Source organism: Ictidomys tridecemlineatus, chromosome 10 (assembly GCF_052094955.1).
Source record: "Ictidomys tridecemlineatus isolate mIctTri1 chromosome 10, mIctTri1.hap1, whole genome shotgun sequence".
NCBI classification, from domain to species: Eukaryota; Metazoa; Chordata; class Mammalia; order Rodentia; family Sciuridae; genus Ictidomys; species Ictidomys tridecemlineatus.
In genome coordinates, this window is record NC_135486.1 from 31,974,658 (window position 1) to 32,001,833 (window position 27,176).

The 27,176-nt window shown below is 46.6% G+C and overlaps 1 protein-coding gene across 5 annotated transcripts in view; it reads left to right on the forward strand.

Annotated features, from left to right (window-relative positions):
- Atp2b4 (ATPase plasma membrane Ca2+ transporting 4) overlaps positions 1–27,176 on the forward strand; it is a 93,511-nt gene that overhangs the window by 21,092 nt on the left and 45,243 nt on the right. For all 5 annotated transcript variants that reach the window (XM_005330316.5, XM_040277992.2, XM_013360792.4 and 2 more), the window contains exon 2: positions 25,300–25,960. In XM_005330316.5, coding sequence (XP_005330373.1) covers positions 25,768–25,960 — 193 coding nt within the window. In that variant the 5' untranslated portion in view covers positions 25,300–25,767. The remainder of the gene's footprint in view (positions 1–25,299; positions 25,961–27,176) is intronic.

The window sequence follows — 27,176 nt, forward strand, 5'->3', positions numbered from 1 at the left end:
CCATCCTGCCCAACTTTCCTGAGCATTTTAGGGAGATAGTTGAAAATGGAGGGAGATGCTTTCTGTTTCCATCATGAACATAGAGAAATTTTCATTATTACATGGTTAACCCAGAATGTCCTGCAACAGGAATAGGGTGTTACTGGATTTAACTGCTAAATCTCTTAACTGCTAAATTTCAGCCTTTTCACTAGCGTTAAAATACAGATAATTCTGAATACCTTACAGAATTATCGCAAGAATCACATGAGATAATGTGTGTGAAAATGCTTTGTACACCATACAGTGCCTGCAAATAGCCATTTATGAAGCTTGTTGAGTGGAGAAGCCTCTCCTGGCCTTGCCTGAGGTTTAGAATGCTGTTTCTCCAGGTCTTATACAGTTTTGCCCCTCTTTCTGGAATAGAGGGGATTCTCTCTATTACTGTAGATGGGTAAGTCCTAGCAAGTCTCACTGTGTGTGAGAAATCTGGGAATCTCAGAGCACTAAAAAGAGTACCTTAATTGAGTTTCACTGTTAACAATGCTACTAGCTAGCAAAGTGACCTTAAGCAATCACTTAACTTCTGAGCCTCGTTTGTCATCTGATCCTAATCACAAGAATTGTTAATAGTAATCCAGGGGACCATTTGGAATCCAAACAGAAGTTCTCTGTTAAATTGAAAGGGCTGTATTTTACAGACCAGAAAATTTTGTGTATAGATTAGAAAAACAGGCCAAGGAAATTGGTGGTCCCTTCACCAGGTAGATCACTCTGCCCTGGGGCTCAGGTTCCCCATATACTCAGAGGGATGCTCTCCAGTTTGCCTCCCCTCCTCCTGAGTGAGGACTCCAGAGCCCACTCCCTCGCACACATTGTGAGGTCCTGTTTTGAAGGTGTCACCTTCATCGCTCTTCCACCGGATGCAGTCTTTGAAGCTCACATCCCAGAATCACTCCAGTATACTTTTACTTATTTCGACCCAGGGTCTTTGTATACTGTCCTGGCTGGCCTTGAACTCGCAGTCCTCTTGCCTCACTCTCCGGAGTAGCTGGGATTACAGGCGCGCGCGCCACCGTGCCTGGCATCACCCCAGTTATTTGCCCCTGTCCTCTGACATCATGCATCCCTTGATTAATCAACGCTTAGTAAGCATGCATGCTGCGCGAAGTATGGCGCCAGGTCCTGTCCCAGGGGTCCTGGCAGCCAGGGACACTCTCCCGAGGAAACTGCTGAGAAGTCGCTGAGCCACTACAATCCCGGGGGCCAGGTGAAGGGCGGGGCAGGAAGTGGAAGGGTTCTCGGGTGCCCTCCTCAGGGCGTGGTGCAGTGGGATGCGGGAGAACGAGGGTCGCGGGGAGGGGGGACGGCTAGGCTGGCAGGGCCCCAGTGAGTCACTGGTCCCCTCGGTGAGCCATCGTTGCTGCTAGGGTGGAGCCAGCCGCCTTATTTTGGGCATATGGGCCGAGCCAGGCCTCAGTGGCTTAGGCATTTGTTCCCCCTGCAGCTCCCAGGCTGGGGCCGGGAGGGAGGCGCTGGGAGCCGGCAGCGGTGAGCGCCCGGGGTTGAGTCGGCCCAGGGCGAGGGCTGGGAGCAGCAGGTCTGGACCCAGCCCGCCCGGGGCGAGGGCGGCCCGGCTAGCGGAAGGCGAGGCTGCAGCACAACGCAGCTGCCCCGGGGCCTGCAGGCTAAGTCCCCGCGCAGGGCAACTCCCAGTCTCCTGCCGCTGTCCCTGGCCTCCCGAGTCCGAAGCCGCCGGGCCTGCCTGGGTGGGGTGGTCTCCATTCAGCACCCAGGAAGTCTCGGAAGGAAGGAATCTGGTTTTTGCCCCAGGCTGTTTTATTTAGGATCCCAGGAGACGAGCGGTTAGGCTTGTAGCCTCCGTTGCTAACTTGTAGCCTCCATCCGTTGTGAAATGCAATGACTGTCCGCTGTCCAGCCCCACCCAGAGCCGGAGATCAGGCCAACCCAACCTCCCCGCCCACTTCTGTGCTCCCGCGTGGCTCGGGTCCCCAGAGGACTGCAGCAGATCAGCCCTCAGCCCTGCCTGCCTTTACTCGCTCCTCTCTCCCACACCACGCCCAAGCCAGAATTTCTAAGTTCATTGGTATTTTCTTATTAGGCTAATAATGTTCAAATGCAGTGTACTGACGATTTGCTCAACAGCAATTTCAGATGGTGGAATTGACAACAGAGGTTCATATCTTTTAAAAGAGTCTTGCTAGCTTTTGGTGGTTTGGGTCATGTAAGTTAAACTTTTTTTTTTTGCAGGTGGAAATAGTGGAATCTACTTTTCCATTCTAATTCTTCTATTTTTATCTTTTCTCTGTTTTTCTAGCTTTAATACCTATTCCTCAGGTGCACAAAACTGGGTGAATCAAAATTTGTAGTTCATAATGCATTTTCCTTATTGGCTTATGTTCCTCTTTTGCAAATTATTGGTATAGGTTTTTACTGTTTTTCAGTAACCTGATGGATATGCTTGAACCCACCACCCAAGATAAAAGTGAGATCATTACCTTTAACTTTCCTTCACCATGCACTGTTCTTATCCCTGATCTCCCCATCACTCATCCCAACCACTATCCTAAATTTTTAATGTACCATTCCCATATGTATGCTTAAAGAAATATTGTTTAGTTATGTTTTACATGTTTTACTTTATTATTATTTTTTTTTATCATAAGGATTGAACCCAGGGGTGCTTTACCACTGACCCACACCCACAATTTTTTTTTTTAATTTTTTGAGACTGGGTCTTACTAAGTTGCTGAGGCTGGCTAACTTGTGATCCTCCTGCCGGAGCCTTCTGAGTAGTGTGGATAACAGGCATGCACCACCACGCCCTAGCAGCAAACTTTTTCTGTCAAGGGCCAAGAATAAATATTCTAGGGTTTGTGGCCATATGATCTCTGTCATAACTACTCAGTTGTGCTATTGTAGTGTGAAAGCAGCCATAAAAGACATGTAAATTATGAGTGAGGCTTTGTCAATAAAACTTCATTTACAAAGACAGGCAGCAGACTGGGATTGGCCCATGTGTTATAATTTGCCAATTCCTGGATTCTAGAATTGAGTGAAAAAAATCCAAACAGACATTTGACTAATGCTCTGGGAGGAGATAATAGAATAGGAATATGAGAATATCTGAAGAAGCAATATTCAAGAATTGATGAAATACAATCATTCTATCTGCAAGATCTAATTTATCCCAAGTAATAAATAAAATTTACCCATAATGAAACTGCAAAACACCAAAGATAAATAAGTAAATCCAAAAGGTAGGTGCCTTCAAGAGAGGACAATTAGATTGATAAGTCATTTTCTTAATATCAACAATAAGAAGCCAGAAGATAGTGAAAAATGTCTTTAAAGTGCTGATAAAATAACTGCTAATACAGAATTCTAGCATCAGTGAATGTGGGCAAAATAAAACCCTTTAGAGCAAAATAGACCCCTGCCTCAATTAAAGAAATTCCTAAAGGAAATAGTTCAATAGTTCAGTGCTGAAGAAGAAGGTCTACAATTCAAGGAGTGATGAGCAAATAAAGTGGCAAACAGAACTAAATCTAAATATTAAGAAAATTAACTTAACAATATCTGATATATAGGAATAAAATGAAGCTATAATCAAATTCCTTGGTAAGGTGAATTTTGGAGTTTAAGTGTCTGAGGTTCTTACATGGTTTGGGGAGGAAGTTGAAAGTATTATCAGAAGTTTAAGTAAATATACATGTTAAGATTTCTAGATTTTTTTTTAAAAAAAATAGTTGTAATGTAACTTCCAAGCTAGTAGAGAGGAAGGAGAGGAAAGAAAGAAAATGAAAACAATAGAATATGTGGCAGTCAAAAAAAAAAAACTGCTTCCATTTCTTGAATAGCTGCTGTGTTAGTCACTCTGAATCATTAATCTCTGTAATTTCACATAAGAGTGCCAGGTGCCATGCAGGCATTAAAAAGGATAGCTTCTATTATTACTGGAACTCTACCTGAAACAAAGTCTCAAACTTAAATGGGCACTTCTATTTATTTAGGAATGGATGAAATGGGCATGAATACTGATTCCAATCTAAACTTTGCAAACTGGGTCTCTGAGCAAGGGCATGGTAAAAAGAAGAGTCACAGGATAAGTCTAAAACTCGCCTCTTCTGGCCAGGAACTCTGTGGTTGTGAGCGGAGTACAGTATGACGCTCTGCCCCTTAGCAGGCCTTCAGTGGCTCCAGACCCAACAGGTGTAATGGCTAATGGATTGAATCCCGTGACAACCACAGTAGTTCTATTTGGTTGCTCACCGTGGGCCAGCATGGTGTGTTTTTACATGGGTTATTTAATTATCTCAAAATCCTTGTGAGCTATGTACTATTATTACCCCCATTTCCTCAGTACCAAAATTGAGGAGCAGAGACATTCACTTTCCCAAGGATCTCAGGTGGGGGCCCAGCCATCCACAGGGCCTGTGCTCTTGACCACTGTGCTATATACTGTATGGGGTGACCAATCTCTTAAGGAAGAGAGGACTCCTGCCTGGAAAACACCTTAAAAGCAATAATTATGGAAAGTACAGCCTTTGCCAGCTTAGGTTCTGGCTCTGCTTCTTTCTCTGTGACCCTAGACAAAGTATGTAGCCAGTTTTCTTCTCCTTTGTAAAATGGGTACAGTAGTACCCCTTCCTGCAGGTTGTTGATGTGTGTGTTGGGTGGTGTCCAGCGAGATAAGGTCGAAGGTATTCAGAAAACATGGAAACTTTGCCTCTCCCTCTTGGGTCAGGAAGGCCTTAGCTGTACCTGTTCTCAACAGGTGTCTGTCCTCTCAGCTGAAGTTGGGGTGACTTTGGGAGGGGAGTAGCTAAAAGCTAACTTTTTTTCTCATGTTCCCTAGAGAGGTGATTTGCCACCCTCTGCCAGTCACCCTCAACACTTTTGTATCCTCCACTGTACGTACTCCTGCACATACAGGCGCGCGCACACACACACACACACACACGCACACACACACATCTTGCATGCTGTTCATAAAGCTGGGTCTGTTTCCCCTCCCCATGGCCACACCACTCATCTCCCAGGTCATCCTGTTGAGTTGTTCAATGCTGCACCAGGGCCCTGCTGGGCTCCCACCCCTGGGCATGTCAGAGGCCACTGCCTGTTGTAACTGACCTCTGTTCCCCTGGCCTCTGCCTCCATTACCACAACAGTCCTGAGCTCTAGGGGACCGAGGGGACAGCCCTGACAGCTTAGTTCTGCTCCTCCCTCTCCACCCTTCTCACCTATATGTGCCAACATTTCTCTGCATTTGCTATCCTCAAAATGTTTTATTGTGATAAAATATACAAAATATAAAGTTTATTCTTTTAATCCCACCCCCCCCCTTTCTTAATGTGTTACTGGTGATTGAACCCAGGGAGGCTTTACCACTGAGCTACATCCCCAGCCCTTTTTTACTTTTTATCTCACTCTACCTCCTGAGTAACTTGTTATTATTTTAAAATGTACTGTTCAGTGACATTAATGTCCATTTACACTGTGTGCAACCCAGACAAAAACTCTGGACCCATTACCAATATCCCCTCCCTCCATTCTCCTTCTGTCCAGGTGGGCTTGAGTCAGGGGGCTCCCAGAGCTGGCTGCTTCCACATTTCCAGTCCTGCTTTTGGAGGTACCCCTTGGCAAACTGGATTCAACCTTGGTTTTCTTCCTCATATTTCTTAGGGTCTTGTGGCCCAAGGGAATAAGCCAGGTTGACAGGTACAGCTGTCTGGACTCTGGTAACCTCCTGCCTACGCCCTGTTTCTGTGCATTTGTCTATTCTAGTACTGCATGTAAACAGAAGCCTTTGGTCTGCCTTATTTCACTCAGCATTATGTCTTAAAGGTTCATCTGTGTGTAGCATGTGTCAAAGTTTCCTTCCCTGAGTGGTTTTTCCACTGAATGGAGGTACGGGGCACTTCCTTTACCCATTGCTCTGCTGATGGAGGTTCTTCTCTCTTGAATCGGGCTTTTTTGGAGCATATCTTGGCTATCACTTGGGGAGAACAGCCTATTCTTTCCTTGAAGCGGGGCACAGATGGGGCCACACACCCAGTTGGTGGGGGGCAGGCATGGGGGTGCTGTTTGTAAACCCTGCTCCCACACTTCTTCCAGGTGTCACCTTCAGGAAGTTTCTTCTCAGCAGGTACTTACTGTGCAAGACCCCGACCTTAACACAGAAGCACTCCTTGGAGAGAAAGGATTATGTGGGACACATCCTCGACTTTGCCCACCTTCCCTGGGAAAGAACCTATTGTGACACCCCAGGATCCTGTTTTCTAAAGGAGTCTGGAGGCTCTAGAGCAGCTTTTTATTTTTTCCTCCTTTTAATGTTTTTGGACTTTTGTTTGTTCTTATTTATTTAATTTCTTCTCCTTATCAGTCTTTGTCATTTCAGGTCTCCTGCTGGGCTTCAGCACCATTTCTTAATATGGGTGTGTCTTCTGTTCTTTATTTAGACTCTCCTGGGCTGGGAATTCCCTAAGGGAAAAACTCTCCCATTCCTTTCTCTGACTCTTCCTCCACCTTTTATGATTCTCCTTTCTCTGTGTCTCTCCCTTTTACACCCCCTCAGTGCCCTAGGAACTATACAGCCTCTGCTTAGACCACAGTCTGTACCCTCAAGGTGTCCAGGGCCAATAAGAATGACACACACAGACATCACACAGACAGCGTGTCTCACAGTCACCTCTGGGAGGAAATAGAAGAAACCTATATTAATCCTCTGAGGTCATCAGGACAGGAATCCCCAGCCGCGGTGTCCTGGTTTGGGCCTGAATGTCTGAGAAGTCTGCCTGTTTGTTCTCTTAGTACAGTTTGTCTCCTTTTTTGTTTGTCTGAGACAGGGTCTCACTAAGTTGCTAAGGCTGGCCTTGAATTTACAATCCTCCTTCCTCAGCCTCCCAAGTCACTGGGATTACAGGCATGCACCACCTGCCCTGCTCCTGTAGGAGACCTGTATTTTCCTGTGGTTTCATGGCCTAAACTGGGTGAGTCACTTCACCTTTAAGAGTATGTGTTCTAAAACCTGTAAAAGGAATAATATCGTCAGTCTCAACTATCTAAAGAGATTATCACAAAGTCAAAATGTCCTAATCCTTTGAAAACTGGGAAGCATTATCCCAATATGAGTTCTTGCCACAACCTTCTTTACTCTTCCAGATTGTTGTCCACCTATCTGCTCAGTCTTGCTTACACCACTTAACAAGGAACCTCAGGCAGACAGATTGTGCAGCTACAGCTGCAAGCTTGAGATTCTAGAGTGATCTGTGATTGGGGAGTGCCAATGCCTTCCTAATTCCAGAGCCCAGGACCAGACCCCAGACAGGGAAGCATAGAAGCCAGGTGGCCAGAGGCACTGGGAGGGGCCGAAGCAATTTCCTTCCATCACCCAAAAACTTCCAATTGCAGCTCATCTACATCCAATAACTTCCTTTGCACAGGAAGGAAGTCTTAATTCTCAGCCTCTGGGTGCAGTAGATTACCTGTTGATTGCCATTTTTCAGATGAAGAAACTAAGGCTTAAGAAGAATAGATGGGGAAGGACTGTCCTGGGAGAGCCTGTGAGCTATGAGGGCCCAGAGCTCCACCAAGCACGGGTGGCTGGCTGCTTTGGCATTTTTAGCCCCACTTCTGTTGTATCTCTGGTCAAACTGGATCCACTTCTGATTTTCTTCCTGATGTTTCTTAGGTCTGGTGATCCCAGGAAATGTACTGGGTTGATAGATGCAGCTTCTATCCCATAAGGCATGTTTATAAAGATTCTATTTATTTATTTATTTATTTTTGGTACTGGGGATTTTACCCAGGGATGCTCTACCATTGAACTATATTTTCTGTCTTTTTTACGTTATTTTGAGACGGGTCTTGCTAAGTTGCTGAGGCTGGCTTCAAACTTGTGATCTTTCTGCCTCTGTCTCCTGAGTCACTGGGAGTACAGGCATGTCCCAGCATGCCTGGCTGCCTAATAAAGATTTTAGAAAGATGATTCTAGCACATGGTTACCTTGCCCATACAGTAAAACTCAGGATAAATTTCACCTCCCAACCATTTCCTTACATGGTACCCATGTTCAGGATATAGCCTACACAACTGTATATAGCGGCTCTGGAAAGACCTAGAAAGTCTCCTTTGCTCAAGCTATAGGGCTGAGCCCACTTTGTGGAGGTACATTCTGTGAGTGAACTCTGCTGCAGTAGCTTGATGGCCACAAGCTGACCTGCAGTGTAGACACCAGAGGCATTGGATATACATACACATGAATGGGTAAGGGAGCTGTTTCTATCCTTCATTTGACACCTGAGAGTCTGGATCTTGGATTCTGTGAGTTGTTTGACATAGTTGGTGAGGAAAGCAGGGATTTGCTCTCTGAAAAGGCCAGGATCTTATTAGTACATTTAGTGGTGAATTGTGGTGAAGTCTGACCTACCTCCTGGCTTGTGGTCAGCAGACCCAGGTTTTCTGTGCCTTGAAATGTGCAGCCCACAATGGTGCCCTAATTGTTGCTTTGGGGGGTAGCAGAGTCTTGAGTGACTGTCTCCTTGCTACTTCTCTAGGGGGACCCAAACTGGCTCCAGCTGAGGTGGAAGTGTCCAGGGGGTTTCTCATAAACTGTGGAGAGCAGCCCATGAGTCTAAAAGGGAATTCCTTGGCCAGGGGGCCACATTCAAGTGATAGCTGCTGGGAGGACATGGTAGCATGTTGGTACCCCATTCTGCCTACCTGGATCCTTGGGAACAAGAGTTGTTAAATGTCCTGACCAACCAGGGGACCTGGGAAGACAGCACTGATGCCGATGTAGGGGTGGGCAGTGGGGCAGACCCCCATTGTGGGAACAGTACCTCTACCCATCCTTGCTGGGCACATTGATTCACCTGACTTCTTGCAGATAGAACTCTGAGATTTGACCAAAGCAGCTCAGTTTTTGGCCTCTTTCCTTGCCTCTGGGTTGGTTGGTGGACAGTTGATGCAGAAGAGTGTGCTCCTCTTCCTGTGAACTTCCTGGAGGAATCTCATCCATGAATGGGGCCTTATTCTCTCACCAAGGGGCCTCCTCACCCAGTGCTCCCAGGAAGAATGGCGACTGTCAAAGCTGTCCACGTTCTTTCCCCTGCTCTGCAACCTTCTCCTCATTTTGCCACTTCCCCCCTCCTTTCCTGCCTCTGGAAACTATTCCCATAGGAAGGAAAACACGGTTCCCATCTACCTCCTTTAGGGCAAAACCTCTGTTTGTCCTCTTGGAAACCATGGCAACCTGGCCTAAGAAGCCACTTGTACCCTCTTAGAAGTTAGTGTTCCAGAGCCTTGGACTCAATCTTGTGACTCTCCAGCACTCCTCCCCCAACCCCCAGGCAAGGGGCACAGGAGCCTCTGATTTTTCAGATCTGCTAGTCCTTTTACGAATAGGTTGGCAATGGGAGCAACTTCTTTGAAGGGTCAGGGTGCAGTGCACGCAATGTTTGCTGGGAACTTGGAAGAGGCTCTGGAGTATAGTCTCTGCTGATTTGGGAGCTCCTTTCCTCTTCCCCTTCTCACCGTTATGCAGAGGACCTGGGCTGGGGGTGACTACCGTCAGCTCTTTTTTCTTTCTTCTCCCAACGTGTTTGTCCTTCTTGCTCTGGTGCTACCTTTTAAAGGCCCAACTTGGGAATGCAGGGAGCTGAGATGATTAACTGCAGGAGCCCAGTGGAAGAATTCCACAGCCTTAGACGGCAAAGTTTCTGCCTGCCTGCCAGGGACTGGAGGAAGGAGGGGAGAGCAGGCCGCTGTCCTCAGCTTCTCTTTGGACCCAGCAGCTCAGAGAGAGAGAGATTCAGCAACTGAATCCCCAAGGGCAGGCAGGGTCCCCTCCCTACGAGGCAAAGGGTTGTTCTCTGGTGATGGAGATCTTGCTAATTTAGAACAGCTGGCCTGGGTGTGCGAGGCTGGGAAAAGAGAAAGCTCCCTCAAGCTAACTTGCATAGTGTGAGATGCCTTCGGAAACTGCTCGCTTAGGATGTCTGTTGATACTCCTCTTCTTGTCCCTCTGAGAATCCCTCTGTAGGTTGGGGAGAACTAGAAGAGACACCTTGTCACCAGAGAGTTGGATTTGATCCTTCATGTTTCTATTCCCTACCCAAGTTCTTTTTTTTTTTTTTTTTTGGTACCAGGGATTGAACCCAGGGGTGCTTAACCACTGAGCCACAACCCCAGCTCCGCTGCCTTTTAAAAATTTTTAACTTTTGAGACAGAGTCTCGCTAAGTTGCTGAGGCTGCCCTTGAGCGTGCGATCCTCCTGCCTCAGCCTCCCAAATTACTAGGATTACAGGTGTGCACCCCGCCCAGCTCCCTACCCGAGTTCTGGAGGCTTGGGTGGAACACAGATGGGACAGTGGAGCCGTTTGAAGTTTGTAGTTGGATCCCATCAGTTTATCCTCTCCAAAGCTTGAACTTTCAGCTTCCTTGGGAGATTCAAAAGGAGTGCCTTTTCCACCTGTCAGTCTCCCAGCCCCTTCCTCCATCAGACTGCTCCTCTGATTTTGCTAGACTGGGAGCTTGGATGAGCATTCTGAAACCTGACTTATTTTTAATTCATAGGAATATTTTGATATTCCTCCCCTTCCCTTCCCTCTCTTAGAAGTTCTTCTAAATCCTTGGTTGGTTGGTTGTTTTTTTTTTTTTTTTTTGTGTGTGTGTGTGTGTGCTTTGATTCAGCTTCAAGCATAGTTAGATGCTGCATAAATATTTGACTTAGCCCATCAGGCTCCAGAGAGATTTCAGAGAATGCAGTGTGGTCACAGGGTCGTGCCCTATGTGTCTCTGGACCATCATCCATGCCTCCAAGTGACACAGTTGGCCCTGTGTTGGTGCTGGCTCTGGTGATCTCACAAGTCCCTGACTTGCTTCTCAGCACATCCTGCTCCTTCCACCATTTGAGCCAAGGTGGACTCAGACAGGGATGATTGAAATTGTAACTTATCCAGGTAAGGGGGGGGGGCTCCATCCAATTAGACTGTCCCCGGACATGTGGAAAGAGAGAATAAGAGTGAATGAAATGTTATAATAGATTGTGGGTATACCTAGGTATGAAAGAATAAAGACAGAGGCTTGAGAATGAGGTATAGAGAGAGAAAAATGAGGAGGTAGAACAGGTGATATTTTTCCCATGATTCCTGACAACTTCGTGCTTCAGAAATAAAATAATCTGGAAAAAAAAAAACTCCTTTTTTTGCTACTTCCTACAGACCTCCCCACCATCACTACCCCACCATTCTCTAGGTTTTCCTTGGAGGTTTCAGGATGCTGTTTAAAATGTTGTTTGGGGCCCAGTGTGGTAGTGCACACCTGTAATCCCAGCAGCTCAGGAGGATTGCAAGTTCAAAGCCAGCCTCAGCAATTTAGCAAGACCCTAAGCAACTCAGCAAGACCCTGTCTCTAAATAAAACATAAAAAGGGCTGGGGATGTGGCTCAGTGGTTAAGTGCCCCCATGTTCAATCCCTGGTACAAAAAAAAAAAAAATCATTGTGGAGAGTTTGGAATGGAATGGGTTCTGTTTTCCCTCCCTTTCACTCTGGGAGAGTGAAGGATCCCAGCGGTGACGGTTCACACCCCCACCCACTGCCCCCACATACCCACACCAAAACCTTAGGACTCTGTTCTGGAGAACAAGACAGAGGGGGCATCCAGTTCTTTCTCTCAGGGCGGGCTTGGAGGAGAAATGCTGAAGGTGCAGTGCCTGGGACTTAGTATAACTGATTGTCTCTGGTGACTGGGTCCCTCTCTGGGACTTCCATGCTTCTCCTTTCCTTGGAGCGAGGAGGAGGGTTCATTCATTAATTCCACATGGTAAGCCAGGCCCTGGGCAGAGGTTGGGTTTCATAGGCGATACAGCCTTTCTGCTCATTCAGAAGAGAAATACACAGTACCCTTCACTCTCTCTCCCCTGAGAGACTTCCATCAGCAGTGACCAGCTGGGGCTGAGTCACCTCCTGGGCCTGCCTTTTGTCTCCTGCAACAGTGGGCTTGGTGTCAGTCACCATGGATCTGAGTTCTTTTTGAATAGATGTTCTTCATCGCTCATGATTTTGGGAAGCTTGGTCTGCCTTGGGATTCTGAGATGTGTCTGTATCTCTGTTGGCTTTTTTATGTATTTCCAAGTATTAGCTTCAACTCAGCTGGAGTGGAGGCCCTTAGACCTAGGAGAAATGTACTGATTATCTGGAACATTAGTTTGTAATTGGTGTCTTTCTACGAGCCTTCTCCTGAGTGCCCAAGACAATCTCCCCTCTGTCCCCTCTGTATCCTTTACTCACCGCCTCCCTTCTCCTCCCCTGCCCTACAGGAACTGGGGTGCCGATGACAGTTGGTTTGACAGGCTTCGAAATGATGCCTGCTCTGCTCTTTTGACCTCAAGATGCTGCCAAGACTGATATCTGTCCCCAGGTTCTGATTTTTCCAACAAGACTTTAACAGCTAACGGGGGCTGTCAGTTAGGGCTCTGACCTCTCCTGGGGCAGCACAAGGGTGTTTCCCCCCCTGGAATCATCTGGAATCATCGGCATCCTTCCCCTTCTTCTGCCCTCTCTCCTCCCCGGGGTTGTTCTCTGTATCCTTTCTAAGCCATGGTGGCATCTTGGAGGACTTCAGTTATGAGATGGAGGAATTGGAACACTCTGTGGGATCTGCTTTTTTTTGAACACTACCCTAACTTTATTTTGATCTGGTTAATATGCCCATCAGAAGTGGGATGTTTCTTTCTCCTAAAAAATATATATATATACCAATCAGGAAGGAGCTAGAATAGTGCGGGGAAAGAGGGATGATTAAATTCTGCAGCATCTTTTGAATTTTAAACAGCTCTTTCTGGAAAGGTGACTCTTATACCCCATGAAGCCCTTAGCAACCTACAGCATATTTGTCGAAGTCAGGATACACTTTCAGCTTGGTTATGTGTATGTTAACACCTAGGCTAGTGGCTTCCATTCCCTTGCCCCTCTTGAGCTGCTTATGATTGTTTTTCTTACTGGTTGTTTTGTTTTTGGTTGGGAGAGTGGACAAGGCCGAGGGCCATAGTGTCCCATCCAGTGATGGAGATCAACTGATCTCTGACCACTCCCTAACTCCTCTGCCAAAAGCCATTCCCACATGTCTGGTGCCATGGAGACATGCATGTCTAAGGAGGATTCAGCCTTGCTTTGAATCATCTTTCAGCATCTGAACCTTGAAATGCGCTCCTGGGTGCTGGCTAGGGATCCTCACCATCCTGGCTGCCGTCTTAAATGTGTTATCAGGGATATCCTTTCACCACAAAGCTCCCTGAGGAATGAGAATGAGGTGGAAGTTCTCTGTGCAAGTGGAGGAATGGGTCCCTTCAGGGGCACCTAGAGGTTGTTCCTTGCAAACCTCCAGAGGTGCACCTGGCTCTGCTGGTAACGCTGCTGCCCAGGGGAGTGGGGAGTGGAGGGGGTGGGGCCCTGGCTGGGACAGGGGGACCCCAGGTATGCTGCTGGCTGGAGGAAGATGACAAAGGGGACATTATCCCCGTGGGCCCTAGAAGTGGGAGAAAGGTGACAAGAACCTGGGTTGGGGCCTTTCTCCTTGACAAGCCAGGGGCAGAGGCAGGGCTTCGGTTCCCACGCCACCAGCCATGTTTGAGGCCACCCGTTCTCTTCTCTGAAGGAGCTCGCCCTGGCGCCCCTCTTCTTCCCCTTCCTGGCTCAAGACATAAGCTCTGTTTCCTGGCTACTCTTTTCAGTCCTGAGAAAGTCCTGGTGGCTCCCCCTCCCTCCTTTTGAAAAGCTGTTTTAGGGGGCTGGGAAAGGAAAACTTTAAAAGTGAAATAATAAAAACAGACCTCTCTGCCATCACAGGCACATAAATAGCTGCACCGTAGCCAGGCTGCACACTCACTTTGCCATAGCAACCCAGGACGAGTGTTTATAGCAGCCTGTCAGCCGGCCTGGAAAACAGCAGCTGCTGCGCTCTGCCCGCCGCCCGGGCGGCCGCTTGGCCTGGGAGCAGTGGGCAGGCTCCCTGGGAGGTGTTGTGGAGGCGGTGGGCCTGGCCTTTCTGCTGGGCCCCTGGGGTTGGCAGAGAAGTGGCAGCCTGGAGTCCAGATGTGGCGGGGGCAGGGACACTGGGGAGGGAAGTGAGCAGGGCTCTTAGCTGGGCCTGCACCTGGGTGTTGTTTCCACCCATCCTGTGGAGACAGGAAACAGGAGGAGGATGGACTGAGCTCCCACCTGAACCTGGAGGGAACTGGCAGCCCTCTGAGCCTCACAGGGGACCTTGTTTTAAGTTTCTGAATAAACCTGGGCTTCGCTGCTGTCATGTGTGTTGCGTGACATCCTCTAGAGTTGGCTTTCTCAAGGTCTAAAAGGAGGTGGGCTTTCCTTGAGAAGCTCAAGGTTCTCCTGAGTCTAAGCTGCCCTGGGGTTTAGGAAACAGAGGTCAGTCCCATCCCAGGACTGCAGGAGAAGAGGACAGAAGTGACAAGGCCTTCCTACACCTTCTCCTGTCAGCTGGGAATGAGGGAAGTGCTCTGACCCCTAATTTGGATTCTCAGAGCAATGTGACCTGGTGGTCTTGGAGATTCTAAGAGGCTGGAAATTCATAGATGGTGGAAATGATTCAGAACCTCTGCAGTATTCTGTTCTCAAAGTGTGGGCCCCAGACCAGTGGCATCGGCTCACCGTGGTAAGGAACTAGGTAGAAATGTGCATCCTCAGGCCCTGCCCCAACCCTCCTCAACCAGAAACCAGCAATAGGTTTTTACCAGACCACTCCTTCTCCAAAGCACTGCACAAACCAGCACAGGGCCCAGTCCATGCTCCAAGGTGATCAGATCAGCCCACCCTCTAAAGCCCTGAGCCCAGGCTTAGAGGCTCCAGTCTACGTCACATGTGACAAGCAAGAGTGACGTGGGGCAGAGAGACAACAGGTTATTAGGGGTGCCCAAGCTCTCTTTCTTAACAAATGCTGTTGTTTTACTTGCTCATTTGCCTGTGACTTTCAGGAAATAGCTGGACTGAGAAAACACTGAAATCATCAAAGGAGTGGGGGGAGCTCTCTGGGCCCTGTGAGTTGAGACTGTCATGGAGTGGTGAGGGTTAAAGGGAGTGTTGGCCAGGCATGAGGGCCACGGTGTGATACCCTGAGGAGTGCTGGGTCGAGCTCGGGAAAGTGGGAAAGTTGTGTTGCTTCCTCTCCTGCTAAGCCCCTGGGAACAAAAGAACTGTCCACAGCTTGCCTTTTGGGTAGGAGAGATGTGTCCTCCTCAGTCTGAGGCCAGGCAGCTTTCTCCTTGCCCTTGGGGACTCCCGCAGAGCCTGAGGTCTGGGAGCAGCCAGGTCCTGCCCCCTGGAGCCAAGGGAGATTGACCCTCCTCTCCCTCTCCATGAGCATGACATGATTCTGCTGAAATTTGTTTCTAAAAATAACCCCGGATTCAATCCAGCTGCTAAAAAGCCCCTTTGTTCCCTTGGAACCAAAAAGTGGAAAAGCCACAGCAGCCCCAAGAAAGGCAATCGATGTTGTCCGAGAGAGAAGACATGCTGAATACTCGCATCCCCGCCCAGGGTCTGGTGTCTGTCTGTGGCCTAGTGGCTTCCTGTCCTGGTCCTTAGAGGGGAGAAGCAGATACTCCGGCAAACGAGATCCTGGGAATTTCCCGCCATCCAGTGGGAGGGGTGGGGGCAGTTGCCCTCTCCCCTGTATTAAACAGTAGCCCTTCTGGATGGCACTGTCACCCCCACTTGAAACCCACTTTGGTCCTCTTTAAACCAGCAGAAGGATGTGGTCAGCGTTGCTTTCCTCTTCTACGTTTTTTTGAGCTTGAGCTTGCTGTGATCTCACACACACACACACACACACACACACACACACACACACACACACACACACACTAAGCCACAGGAGGATACAGAGGTGACCTGGGCCAATGTGACCAAGATTATTTGAAAGACAGTATCTTCACCATGGCTCTGGGCCCAAGTGACTGCCATTTCTTTTTCTTTTCTTTCTTTTCTTTTTCTTTCTTCCTCAGTACTGGGGATCAAACCCAAGGCCTCACATGTGCTAGGCAAGTGCTCTATCACTGAACTACAACCTAAGGCTCCCTTTCTCATCTTGATAATATTGATGCTGTTTTAGAATGGAGCTAGGGGTGACCCTGACCTCTCAGGCACATTCCTGCTTCCTCCCACCCACTGTTTCCCTGCCTACACTCTGGAGCTTCCTGTCTTCATCTGGGTGCATCCTGGGGTCTCTGACCAGGGCTGGAGATGAGACGGCCATGTGATCAGAATCAGACCACCAACTATGGGTCAGCTCTCAGTATCACTGTTTAGGAAAACCTTGTCGTGTCTATAAACTATCTTCTCCTTGCATCTGGCCAGAATTAATAAGTTTTGCCAACATTGTCACAGACAATGTTGTCATATCCTAGACAATGCAGCCACTCCAAGACTGAGAGGCCTTAGCATCGTGGTGTGTTTTATTTTTATAATTTTGGACCTCAAGTGCAAAGGCCTGAGTCAGTCGTGGCCCACTATTTTCAGAGGTCCATCTAGGTGTGACCCCTCTTTTGCTCACTCTTTTCCCATATCCTATTTCTATTTCTTCTCTGCCCATGAGCAGCATTCTAATGTGCTAAACTTTCTTTTTGTTTAAATTCGACCCTTAAAATGAATAGTACTGCTTTAGATGCATGTATTTTAAATTTTTGTAACTGTGAAATCTTTTTCCTTCCACTAATCACTGTGTTTTTAAGATCAGCAGTATTTTCATGTGTACATCTAATCTGTGTTCCTACTTGTGGGATAATGCTCCATATTACCTAGTATGTCTTACCTGTCCGTCACTGGGAGAATGGATCTCAAGTTGTTTCCAAGTCTGTCTTCACAGATAATGAATCAGTGAACATCCTTACACAGGCTGCCTTCAGGGCCTAGAGGAGAATTCCTTTGGGAGATGCACCTCAGTAGATAACCGGATCCACCGATGAATAAACTGAGTTTAACTAAGAAATATGTGGATTCTCTGGGAAGGCGAGATGGATTCTGGATTCTGAGATCTTGGGAGTCAAAGATTGACTCATTTTCTCCCAACAGTTACTTTGATTCTAGCGCTGCATGTCTGCAGCTCAACTGAAGAGGATGCTTTCAGAGTAGACTTGGGGAGAGGAAGACGGTGTAGGGCAGCCTAGTGCACACGCCTCCTAACCAGGAAGCAGTGTTCTCAGGGAAGGGAGCATCCACCAGAAGGCTTGGTTCTAGGGGCTAGCTGGGTGTTGACATCAGGTTCCTGGGCCAGGCCACAGAGTGCCATCCTGTGGTCAGTGCAGAGACCTGGTCTTGGGGCCTCAGCCCTCACTTGGCTTCCTGGCATGGGTGTGGCTTTTGGATGCTGATGATAAGTCGTGCCACCCACCACCTGATCATGAGCCAGCACACTCTGCTTCTGACCTTCTTCCCATGCCTCCAAAGGAGGGCATGTGCTCTGTCCGGTCAGATCTGCAAAGCAACAGGCATTAGAGCAGAAATTAGGGCAGGGCAGGCACAGGCAGGGAAGAAAGAGGTGAGGGCCATAGTGAGGGTGGCAGCCAGACCTGTGTGACAGGCACTGACCAGGGTGGGCTGGAATCTGAGTCATGGAAATAAAGGGCCTGTAATGAGGAGGGGCACGGAACAGCCTCTGGGTGGGCTTCCTAGCTTCAGAGGAAAGGGCTGGCCTGGGGTGTTTAGGCTGCTGCCATCTCACCAGTTTTCCTGGCAGGGAACCTCCCTTTTGGAAGCAGAGGAGAGCCTGAGAGAAGGATAAAAGTTTAAAAAACTCCAGGTGATGCTCAGGAATTATCCCTGAGCTGGATCTCTCTGTGCCTCTCCCAGATCATTAGAAATCACAGGATCAAGAGAGTGACATGAGGGCTGGGGTTGTGGCTCAGCGGTAGAGCACTCACCTGGAACGTGAGGGACCCTGGTTCGATCCTCATAACCACATAAAAATAAATAAGTGAAATAAAGGTATTGTGTCCAACAAAACTAAAAAATAAATATTAAAAAAAAAAGAACATGACATGATAATATGGAGGAAGTCCCCAGCCCCACCCCTGGGCTCTTCCCAGGTGGGAATCACGTATGCTTGGAGCTGTGCCGGTCTAGATCCCAGTGCATTCTGGTTCGGAGTCCTGATGAGCAACGGATGAGGGAGGAGTATCTGGGAGTGTGTCTGTCCCTGATAAGCTGTGGGTCTATCTGAATACCTGCCCATAAGAGGTAGGTGTTTCCCAATCTATTTCAGAGCCTTTTAGTGGTCCTGAACAAGGATCTGATGGGTTATATGGGTCTTCTCATCAAGGTTTAGGAAGTAAATGCATAGGTTATTTTTCACCAACATTTTCTTAGAGCATGTGTCTTGTACTTGAGGCAGGGTGACTTTGGATTCAGACCAGGGTGCAAAGTCTGGCTCTCTGAATCTATATATCCCTGCAATGAAGGAAAATCCATCCTTTTTAAAGGATTATCAGTGAGGATTCAGTGACATAGTATATGTAAAATGATAATAGCTACTGTGTACGGACCAACCCCTACATATCAGGCACTTTTCCCAACATTATGTGTAATTGTAATGTACCAATTTTTAAAAGAGGAAAAAAATAAAATAAGTTACTTATAAAAAATTACTATAAAATGCTTATATTGGGGCTGGGGTTGTAGCTTAATGGTAGAGCGTTTGCCTGGCATCGTGAGGCCCTGGGTTCAATCCTCAGCACCACATAAAAATACACAAATAAAAATAAAGATGTTATGTCCATCTAGAATAAAAAATATTTTTTAAAGATGCTTATATTAATACAGATTTAACTTCTCACTGATTTTCAATACAATGTATCCTGTGGCACCTGGCACATTATAAGTGCCTAAGAAATATTTGTCCCCTCCCTTCGCACCTCTCCCCACTACCACCCTGTTCCTACCTCCCCTGGGATGAGGGAGACTCTGGGACAGAGAACACTGAAGGCGCTGCCCAGAGCAGCCTCCGTGGATCAGGTCCTCAGGTGGGACCAGCCTCCTCCCCTCAGGGCCTCCTTCACTGCTCATGTCCTGCCTGGCAGAGGCTGACACTCTGCCAGGTGTGCTACCAACTCTCCCTGCGCAGAGGCTCTGGGTCCAGAGAAGAGGACATGGCAGGGCAGGGCCAGGGCAGGGCCAGGCACACCAGTCCGCTCCACGGAGCAGCCCAGGCCCCTCCCTCATAGCCGGAGGCCAGAGTCAACTGGAGGCCAGTTCTGTCTGCGCTGCACCAGCCTGAAGGCCTGGCCCACCGCTTCTCTCTCCATCTCCACCATGCTTAGGCTTAGCTTCCTGCACCTCACCAGATTCACCTCCCTTCTGGGAGGGAGGCTCAGGGGTGGGCTCCTCTATCTTCCCACACAGTGTACTCTGCAACCCACCCAGGGCTACCTCCTTCCCCTCGTAGACGGAGAATCTCTCTCTTCTTTAGCACCCTGGGAAAGCTTCTAAGCCTGAGGGATTCTCTGGACCAACCTGGAGGAAATTAGAGTGTCTGGCTGTTGTGGATGGTTGGGGGCTTTAGGGAAGCAGATTGCTGTCTCTGGCAGCTCCTTGTTTCCAGAACTTGCTAGTGAGCCTCCGCAGGTTGACTTCAGGAAGCGTGAGGTCCCGTGAAGCTCTGTGGGTATGGAGGCCAGAGGGGGCCTTTTTTGCCCTGCTCCCTGGGATAAGATATAGTGAACTCTGAAAGGGACAGAATTAGAGAAAAGGTGAATCTTTCCTGAAGATGGAACTAGTATTCCCTGTTCCTAGAGATGCCTGCATTTTAAAGGGCCTTTATCAAAACACTAAGGAGTAATGTGTAAAAAGAGTAACGTGTTAAAAGGACTAAATGTAAAGCAATATGATTTCTTGCCCTGGGAGAAAGGAGTGAGAGAGTTCGCTCAGGAGAGAGAATCCTGTCATCCCCTAGGTTTGCAAAATGCCAGAATTGAGGAATGAGGACATACCTTACCCAAAATGCCCCCAAGGCAAATGACTAATCCTGACCTGACAAGAGGTAGTGACTCCCAGGCTAAAGTGGCGTGAACACTGCCAGATTATTCTTTGGCAGTTGCCTAATAAGGTTAGGGGCCAGGCAAGCTCAGCAGTTGCAAAGAGCTCATTTTCTAGAGAGCTCACAGAGAAGCATGGCCACCCTGATGTGTTGCCTAATTACAACTTCTATAGAGCTCCCACCTCAAACCTGGGGGCCCAACCACACACTGCTTCTTTGACTTTGTGCCCACATCTGGATACTTGATCTACTGTTTGTGTTTCTAGATCAACCTGGAGCATACAAACCTCCTCGTTCTTTTCCACAGTTTTGTATTGTTTTGATTTTTAGTACTGGGACTTGAACTCAGGGGCACTCTACCAGGGAGCTACATCCCCAGCTCTTTTTATTTTATTTTTTTTATTTTGAGACAGGGTCTTGCTAACTTGCCTGGGCTGGCCTCCAACTTACAGTCCTCCCGCCTAAGCCTTCAGAGTCCGTGGGATTACAGGCAGGCACCACTGTGCCTACCTCACATTGTTCTTTAGCCCGGTGTATTCTAAACTTATGTGCCCTTGTCCATTGGTGGCCTGTGTGAATAGAAAAATCCCTCCCCTTTGGTATCCTGAGGAGAGGTTCAAAGTAAGGAGTTCACCCTTCTTATTTTCCAGAGACTCAGGACACATGTGCTAATGGTTATAACCCAGCTAATGGCTATTGTTAAAGAGTCTGCCTTGGAATTTTCCATTCTTTTGAGTATGGGAGGGGGGTTCCTGGCAGGAACAGATGCCGGGGCACATGGATCTTATTGCCCTTCTGCTTTCTAATATAACAGAAGTTCATTCATGTCAAATTAAAACTTTCTCCCATCACTTGAGTGCCCTATACTGGACACTGGGCATCTTTCCAAGATCTTGAAGCACTAATAATTTTTGATCAATAATCCCATTTATTACTTTTTTTAAGATGATATGAAGAAGTAGGACTGATTCTCCTTTCAATTAAAAATAGGAGGAACTAGTCTTAAGAAGGCTAAGTGATTTGCCCAGAGGATGACTGAGGAGAAGATGGTAAATCTAGTTCTGAATCTGCTACTGGTCATCCAGCAACAGCAACAAAATGTGAACTGAATGCCCACTCTGTGCGGGTTCTCTCTCAGGAACTAGGTACAACGCAGTGAATGAGACAGGTAGAAGTGTCTGTCTTCATGAAGCAAACGCAGTAGCATGTTAAGGTAAAAATCTTCTGTTTCCCAGTTTTTCTATCAGCATTGTACCTGACTTCCTCTGGAAAGGTTAAGGAGTTCTGGTTATAACAAAAGAGGTGAAAGACTTATACAATGAAAACTACAGAACCCTAAAGAGAGAAATAGAAGAAGATCTTAGAAGGTGGAAAAATATACCCTGTTCATGGATAGGCAGAACTAACATCATCAAAATGGCGATATTACCAAAAGTTCTCTATAGGTTTAATGCAATGCCAATCAAAATCCCAATGGCATTTCTTGTAGAAATATATAAAGCAATCATGAAATTCATATGGAAAAATAAAAGACCCAGAATAGCAAAAGCAATTCTAAGCAGGAAGTGTGAATCAGGCTGTATAGCGATACCAGATTTCAAACTATATTACAGAGCAATAGTAATAAAAACAGCATGGTACTGGTACCAAAACAGGCGGGTGGACCAATTGTACAGAATAGAGGACACAGAGACTAATCCACAAAGCTACAACTATCTTATATTTGATAAAGGAGCTAAAAGCATGCAATGGAGGAAGGATAGCATCTTCAACAAATGGTATTGGGAAAACTGGAAATCCATATGCAACAAAATGAAACTGAATCCCCTCCTCTCACCATGCACAAAAGTTAACTCAAAGTGGATCAAGGAGCTAGATATCAAATCAGAGACTCTGCGTCTGATAGAAGAAAAAGTTGGCTCCAATCTATATATTGTGGGGTCGGGCTCCAAATTCCTTAATAGGACACCCATAGCACAAGAGTTAATAACAAGAATCAACAAATGGGACTTTCTTAAACTGAAAAGTTTTTTTCTCAGCAAGAGAAACCATAAGAGAGGTAAATAGGGAGCCTACATCATAGGAACAAATTTTTACTCCTCACATTTCAGATAGAGCCCTAATATCCAGAGTATACAAAGAACTCAAAAAATTAGACAATAAGATTACAAATAACCCAATCAACAAATGGGCCAAGGACCTGAACAGACACTTCACAGAGGAGGACATATAATCAATCAACAAGTACATGAAAAAATGCTCACCATCTCTAGCAGTAAGGGAAATGCAAATCAAAACCACCCTAAGATTCCATCTCACTCCAGTAAGATTGGCAGCCATTAGGAAGTCAAACAACAAGTGCTGGCGAGGATGTGGGGAAAAGGGTACTCTTGTACATTGCTGGTGGGACTGCAAACTGGTGCGGCCAATTTGGAAAGCAGTATGGAGATTCCTGGGAAAGCTGGGAATGGAACCACCATTTGACCCAGCTATTGCCCTTCTCGGACTATTCCCTGAAGACCTTAAAAGAGCTCACTACAGGGATACTGCCACATCGATGTTCATAGCAGCACAATTCACAATTGCTAGACTGTGGAACCAACCCAGATGCCCTTCAATAGATGAATGGATAAAAAAAATGTGGCATTTATACACCATGGAGTATTATGCAGCATTAAAAAATGACAAAATCATGGAATTTGCAGGGAAATGGATGGCACTAGAGCAGATTACGCTTAGTGAAACTAGCCAATCCCTAAAAAAACAAATACCAAATGTCTTCTTTGATATAATGAGAGCAACTAAGAACAGAGCAGGGAGGAAGAGCAGGAAGAAAAGATTAACATTAAACAGAGACATGAGGTGGGAGGGAAAGGGAAAGAGAAGGGAAATTGCATGGAAATGGATGGAGACCCTCACTGTTATACAAAATTACATATAAGAGGTTGTGAGGGGAATGGGATAATAAACAAGGAGGGAAATGAATTACAGTAGATGGGGTAGAGAGAGAAGATGGGAGAGGAGGGGAGGGGGGATAGTAGAGGATAGGAAAGGTAGCAGAATACAACAGTCACTAATATGGCATTATGTAAAAATGTGGATGTGTAACCGATGTGATTCTGCAATCTGTATTTGGGGTAAAAATGGGAGTTCATAACCCACTTGAATCTAATGTATGAAGTATGATATGTCAAGAGCTTTGTAATGTTTTGAACAACCAATTTTAAAAAAAAAAGGAGTTCTGGTTAAGAATCAAGATGGGTTTCTGGCTGCACAAGCCCCTCCCACTCCTTCCAGCCTTGGAGGAGAAACTAAATAGGAAGAGAAAACCCTGTAGTACAACCATCCTCACTTATTGGCAGGGACTCTATTCTCAGATACTCAATGGAGGCCTGAAACTACAGAAAGTACAGAATCCTATATATAACATGGTTTTTTTTCATAAACAAACATATCTTTATAAATTAGACACAATAAAAAATGAACAACAATAGTTGACCTGCTACCTCAGGTTTTTTTCAGACCTTGTTCCCCAGGATTCCCTGATGACATTTAAAAAGAAAAGAGAGTGTGATATTAAAACAGACAGACAACTGCTTGCTTAACTCTTTGTAAGGCAGAGCAGTCTTAAAATCTATGCTAGGAGGGATTACAGGGGCATCTTACAGGGTGGAGGCAAAAACCTCCATCCCAGAGGAACCTGTGGGGAACAGCCTTGGTTGGAATCAACAGGGATTCTGGCCACATGTGATTTTTTTTTAAAAAAAATATTGTTTAGTTGTAAATGGATCTTTTATTTCATTTATTTATTTATATGCGATGCTAAGGAGGGAACCCAGGGCCTCACACATGCCAGGCAAATGCTCTACCACTGAGCCACAGCTCCAGCCCCGCCACATGTGATTTTGAAGAAAGTAATTTATAAAAGAATCCAATGCTTATCGGATGGTTCTTATGCTTCTTCTTTCAACTTGTAGTAGTGAGGATGTCATCTGTTTATAAGATAGGCTGAACAGAAATCCTCACAACCTCTTGGCAACTAAACTCGAGTCGGTGGAGACTTAAATCAGGACCAGGCTTCGTGTATTCCGGTGCTGCATTCAGGAAGAGACCCTGAGAGCCTCCATGTTTGAATGGCTGATGTGAGGCAATGGCTTCAGCATGGCACGTAGCCAGCCTCTGCCTGAAGCTGAGCACAGGGCTCATGGTCAAACTTCTTCCTACTTTCAGCCCTCAGTACCCTCACTTGCATATACCTTCTCCCCACACCGTAGTCAGTTGGGTGAGGGGTAACACTTGTCTTCCTGGTGGGGAAATGCCGCCTTCCTCAGATATATTTACTGTGCTGACTTGAGGCCCTCTGGTGCTCAGTCACATGCAGGTGAGCTTGTCCCTCCCAGTGACCTTGCTGGGGCCCCATGCTCTAGCAGAGCTGATAGCTGTCTTATCCCTCCCACACTGGAGAAACCCTACATTCACAGCCTTCAAACTTACTATCTTTCCTTCTCAGAGGTTCTTCTGTCCCCTTTATTAAAAAAAAAAAAAATCCACCCTGTATTGAAAACTGCCAGCGTTACTCTCTCCTTCCCCACAAAAGCCTCTTGGAGGAGAGATGAGGCTTAGCCCCAAGAACCAAACTTGATGCCTGACTTATTAATAACTGCCATCGGCTGCCTAATTTCCATAAAGCTGAAGACTGAGTATTGAAAGATTTTTTAAAGGATTTGGGTATCTTCTATCAAGTTGTCTTCCTGGTTGGTAAATGTCTGCCTTGGGAGTGGGGAAGGGTATGGGGTGTGGCAGAGGGTAGCAGACCGGCAAGCCACCCTCCAGACCACTTGGGCCTGATCTCCTTTTTCTGACCTCTTCTCACCTCTTACGTTTCTAAAGAATCCTGTAGTGGGTCCCTCAAATAGGGAAAGCATTAGAGTCATTAGAGGTCATAACCTTTTATTTCCAAGTCTTTAAAGTTGTGGGGTTTGTATGGCTGGGCTTAGGAGACTGAGACCTACAGGCTGGGGTGTATCTGACATAACTTCTCTACAAGTTTACCAGCTGCTGGGCCCTTCCAGGAAACAGGGCCTCCCCTGAAGCAGTTCCGTCTGTTCAGGCCTCAGTTATCAGTTCAGCTCAGAGGTTCACTGTCACCTAAACCCTGTGCTAGAGTGGGTACAGTCTGCCCTCGCAGATACTGGATCCTCTTGGCTGTTCTAATTGTTTCTTTTTTGTCTATCTTGCCTCTATTCCAGAGATCCAGCTGTCATCGGTATCCAGGGAGCCCTCTTCTTCCTCCTCCTGCTGACACTCTACCATCGAAGTTGCTGGTTGTTGCTAAGGTTGCCTCCATGGTGACATGCATATCCTGTTTACACCTTCATCTGGGCAAGTCAGTCTAAACTAGGAACCTACCTACTCTGGACAACCACTTCCATCACCACCCAGGGGACACCAATCATCGTGACACAAGGTCCGCCTTCTACTCAGTTCCCCCATCCTCTTCCTCCTTTCACTGCCAGGCTTCATAGAAAAGAAAGGATCTAGGTTTGGGGTTGCTACCCTGAAGCTTACTGCACAAGATATAGTCAATCTCTATTCTTACTGGGCCCCCAGAAAAGCAAGAAGCAGGAAGAAGTGGGGACAAGAAGGCAGGAGGCACTGATTGGTTGAAGGGAAACTCCTCATCTTCTCTGGTTGAAGGGCTGGTAACCGCAAGCAAAATGACGAACCCATTAGAACATAACTTGCCGTCCAACTCAATAGCCGAAAGTCATGAAGGGGACTTTGGCTGCACATTAATGGAACTGAGGAAGCTCATGGAGCTGCGTTCAAGTGATGGACTGAACGAGATCAATGTCCACTATGGAGGTGTACAGAATATCTGCAATAGACTGAAAACCTCCCCTGTGGAAGGTAAAGGCCATTTCAGGGGTGGTGGAATTGGAGAAAGGTAGCTAATGTCTCACAATATTGTTTTCCAGCTTCTAGGGAAGGTACATTTCTGGAGACCCCATTGGTATATTTTTGTCTGGTGGGAAAAGTGTGGCATCTGAAGCTCTAAAAGGAGGTGAGGCCATGAAGAGCCATTATTTTTTTCCCAAAAAATGATATTTAGGGACTGTGGCATTCTCTGAAAACATTCTTTCCTCATTTTTCTGTATCAGTATACAGAAAGGAGGATATTTATCTTATAAATGTTTATGGTATAAATGCTTTTATCAGCTAATAATCATCTAGTCCTTTATTCTGTATCAATCTGATTTTGAAAGAGTTCCAAGATAATCCTTCCTCCACTGATCTTCAAGTGTAATGGGGAAAGGGCGCAAAAAAGCAAATAGTCCGTCTACACATTTGAGCACTTTGTTGTACACAGAAATGGGATGGCGTATTATAAGGTATCCATATCTTTGAATCACCCACTCTTTTCTGTCAGGGAATTATAAATGATTTTTTTTCCAACCCTGCTTGATACACTAATAATATAATTCTTCTTTATTCTTAAAAGAGAATGAAAAAAATATAGCTTCATGCATACCTAGCTCTGCCCAAGTGCCTAGTGCACCATGGTGTTATGAAATTTTGCCTCATCAAAATGTAGAGAACAAAAGGGAACTTGCTTTCTCACTTTGGCTGGGTTGCAGCATCTTTGTAGCAAATTCTTTGTGGGCCCTGTGTATCAGGCAGTCCATGATTGAGGAACATGAGCTGGAGCAAAGATCCTACCCTTTAGAGGCCTTCAGCCTCTTGTGGTCTCCTATTTCTGAGCTCTCCTCAGAGGTCACATCGTATTTCTGGTGAATTCAAAGAAGAGGTTTTGACTCTTGGCCATCATTGTATTGTAAGTTAGTCACTTGGAGTCTAGACTCTGTGTGTGGGGGAGAGGGTGCGTGGGTGGGTGTGTGTGCTCGTATGCGCACATGCAAGCTCAGTGCTGGGAATGGACTCCAGAGTTTCCTTGTGCATGCTAAGCAAGTGCTGTACCACTGAGCTACACCCCCATCGTGACTCTAGACTTTGTGATAAAAAAGAGGCAGAAATTTTTACATAGATATGTGCATATTGCCCATCTCTTGTTTTCTTTGTAAACTAAGAGTGCTTCCCTGCATGTTCTCTTACTTTTAGAATTCAG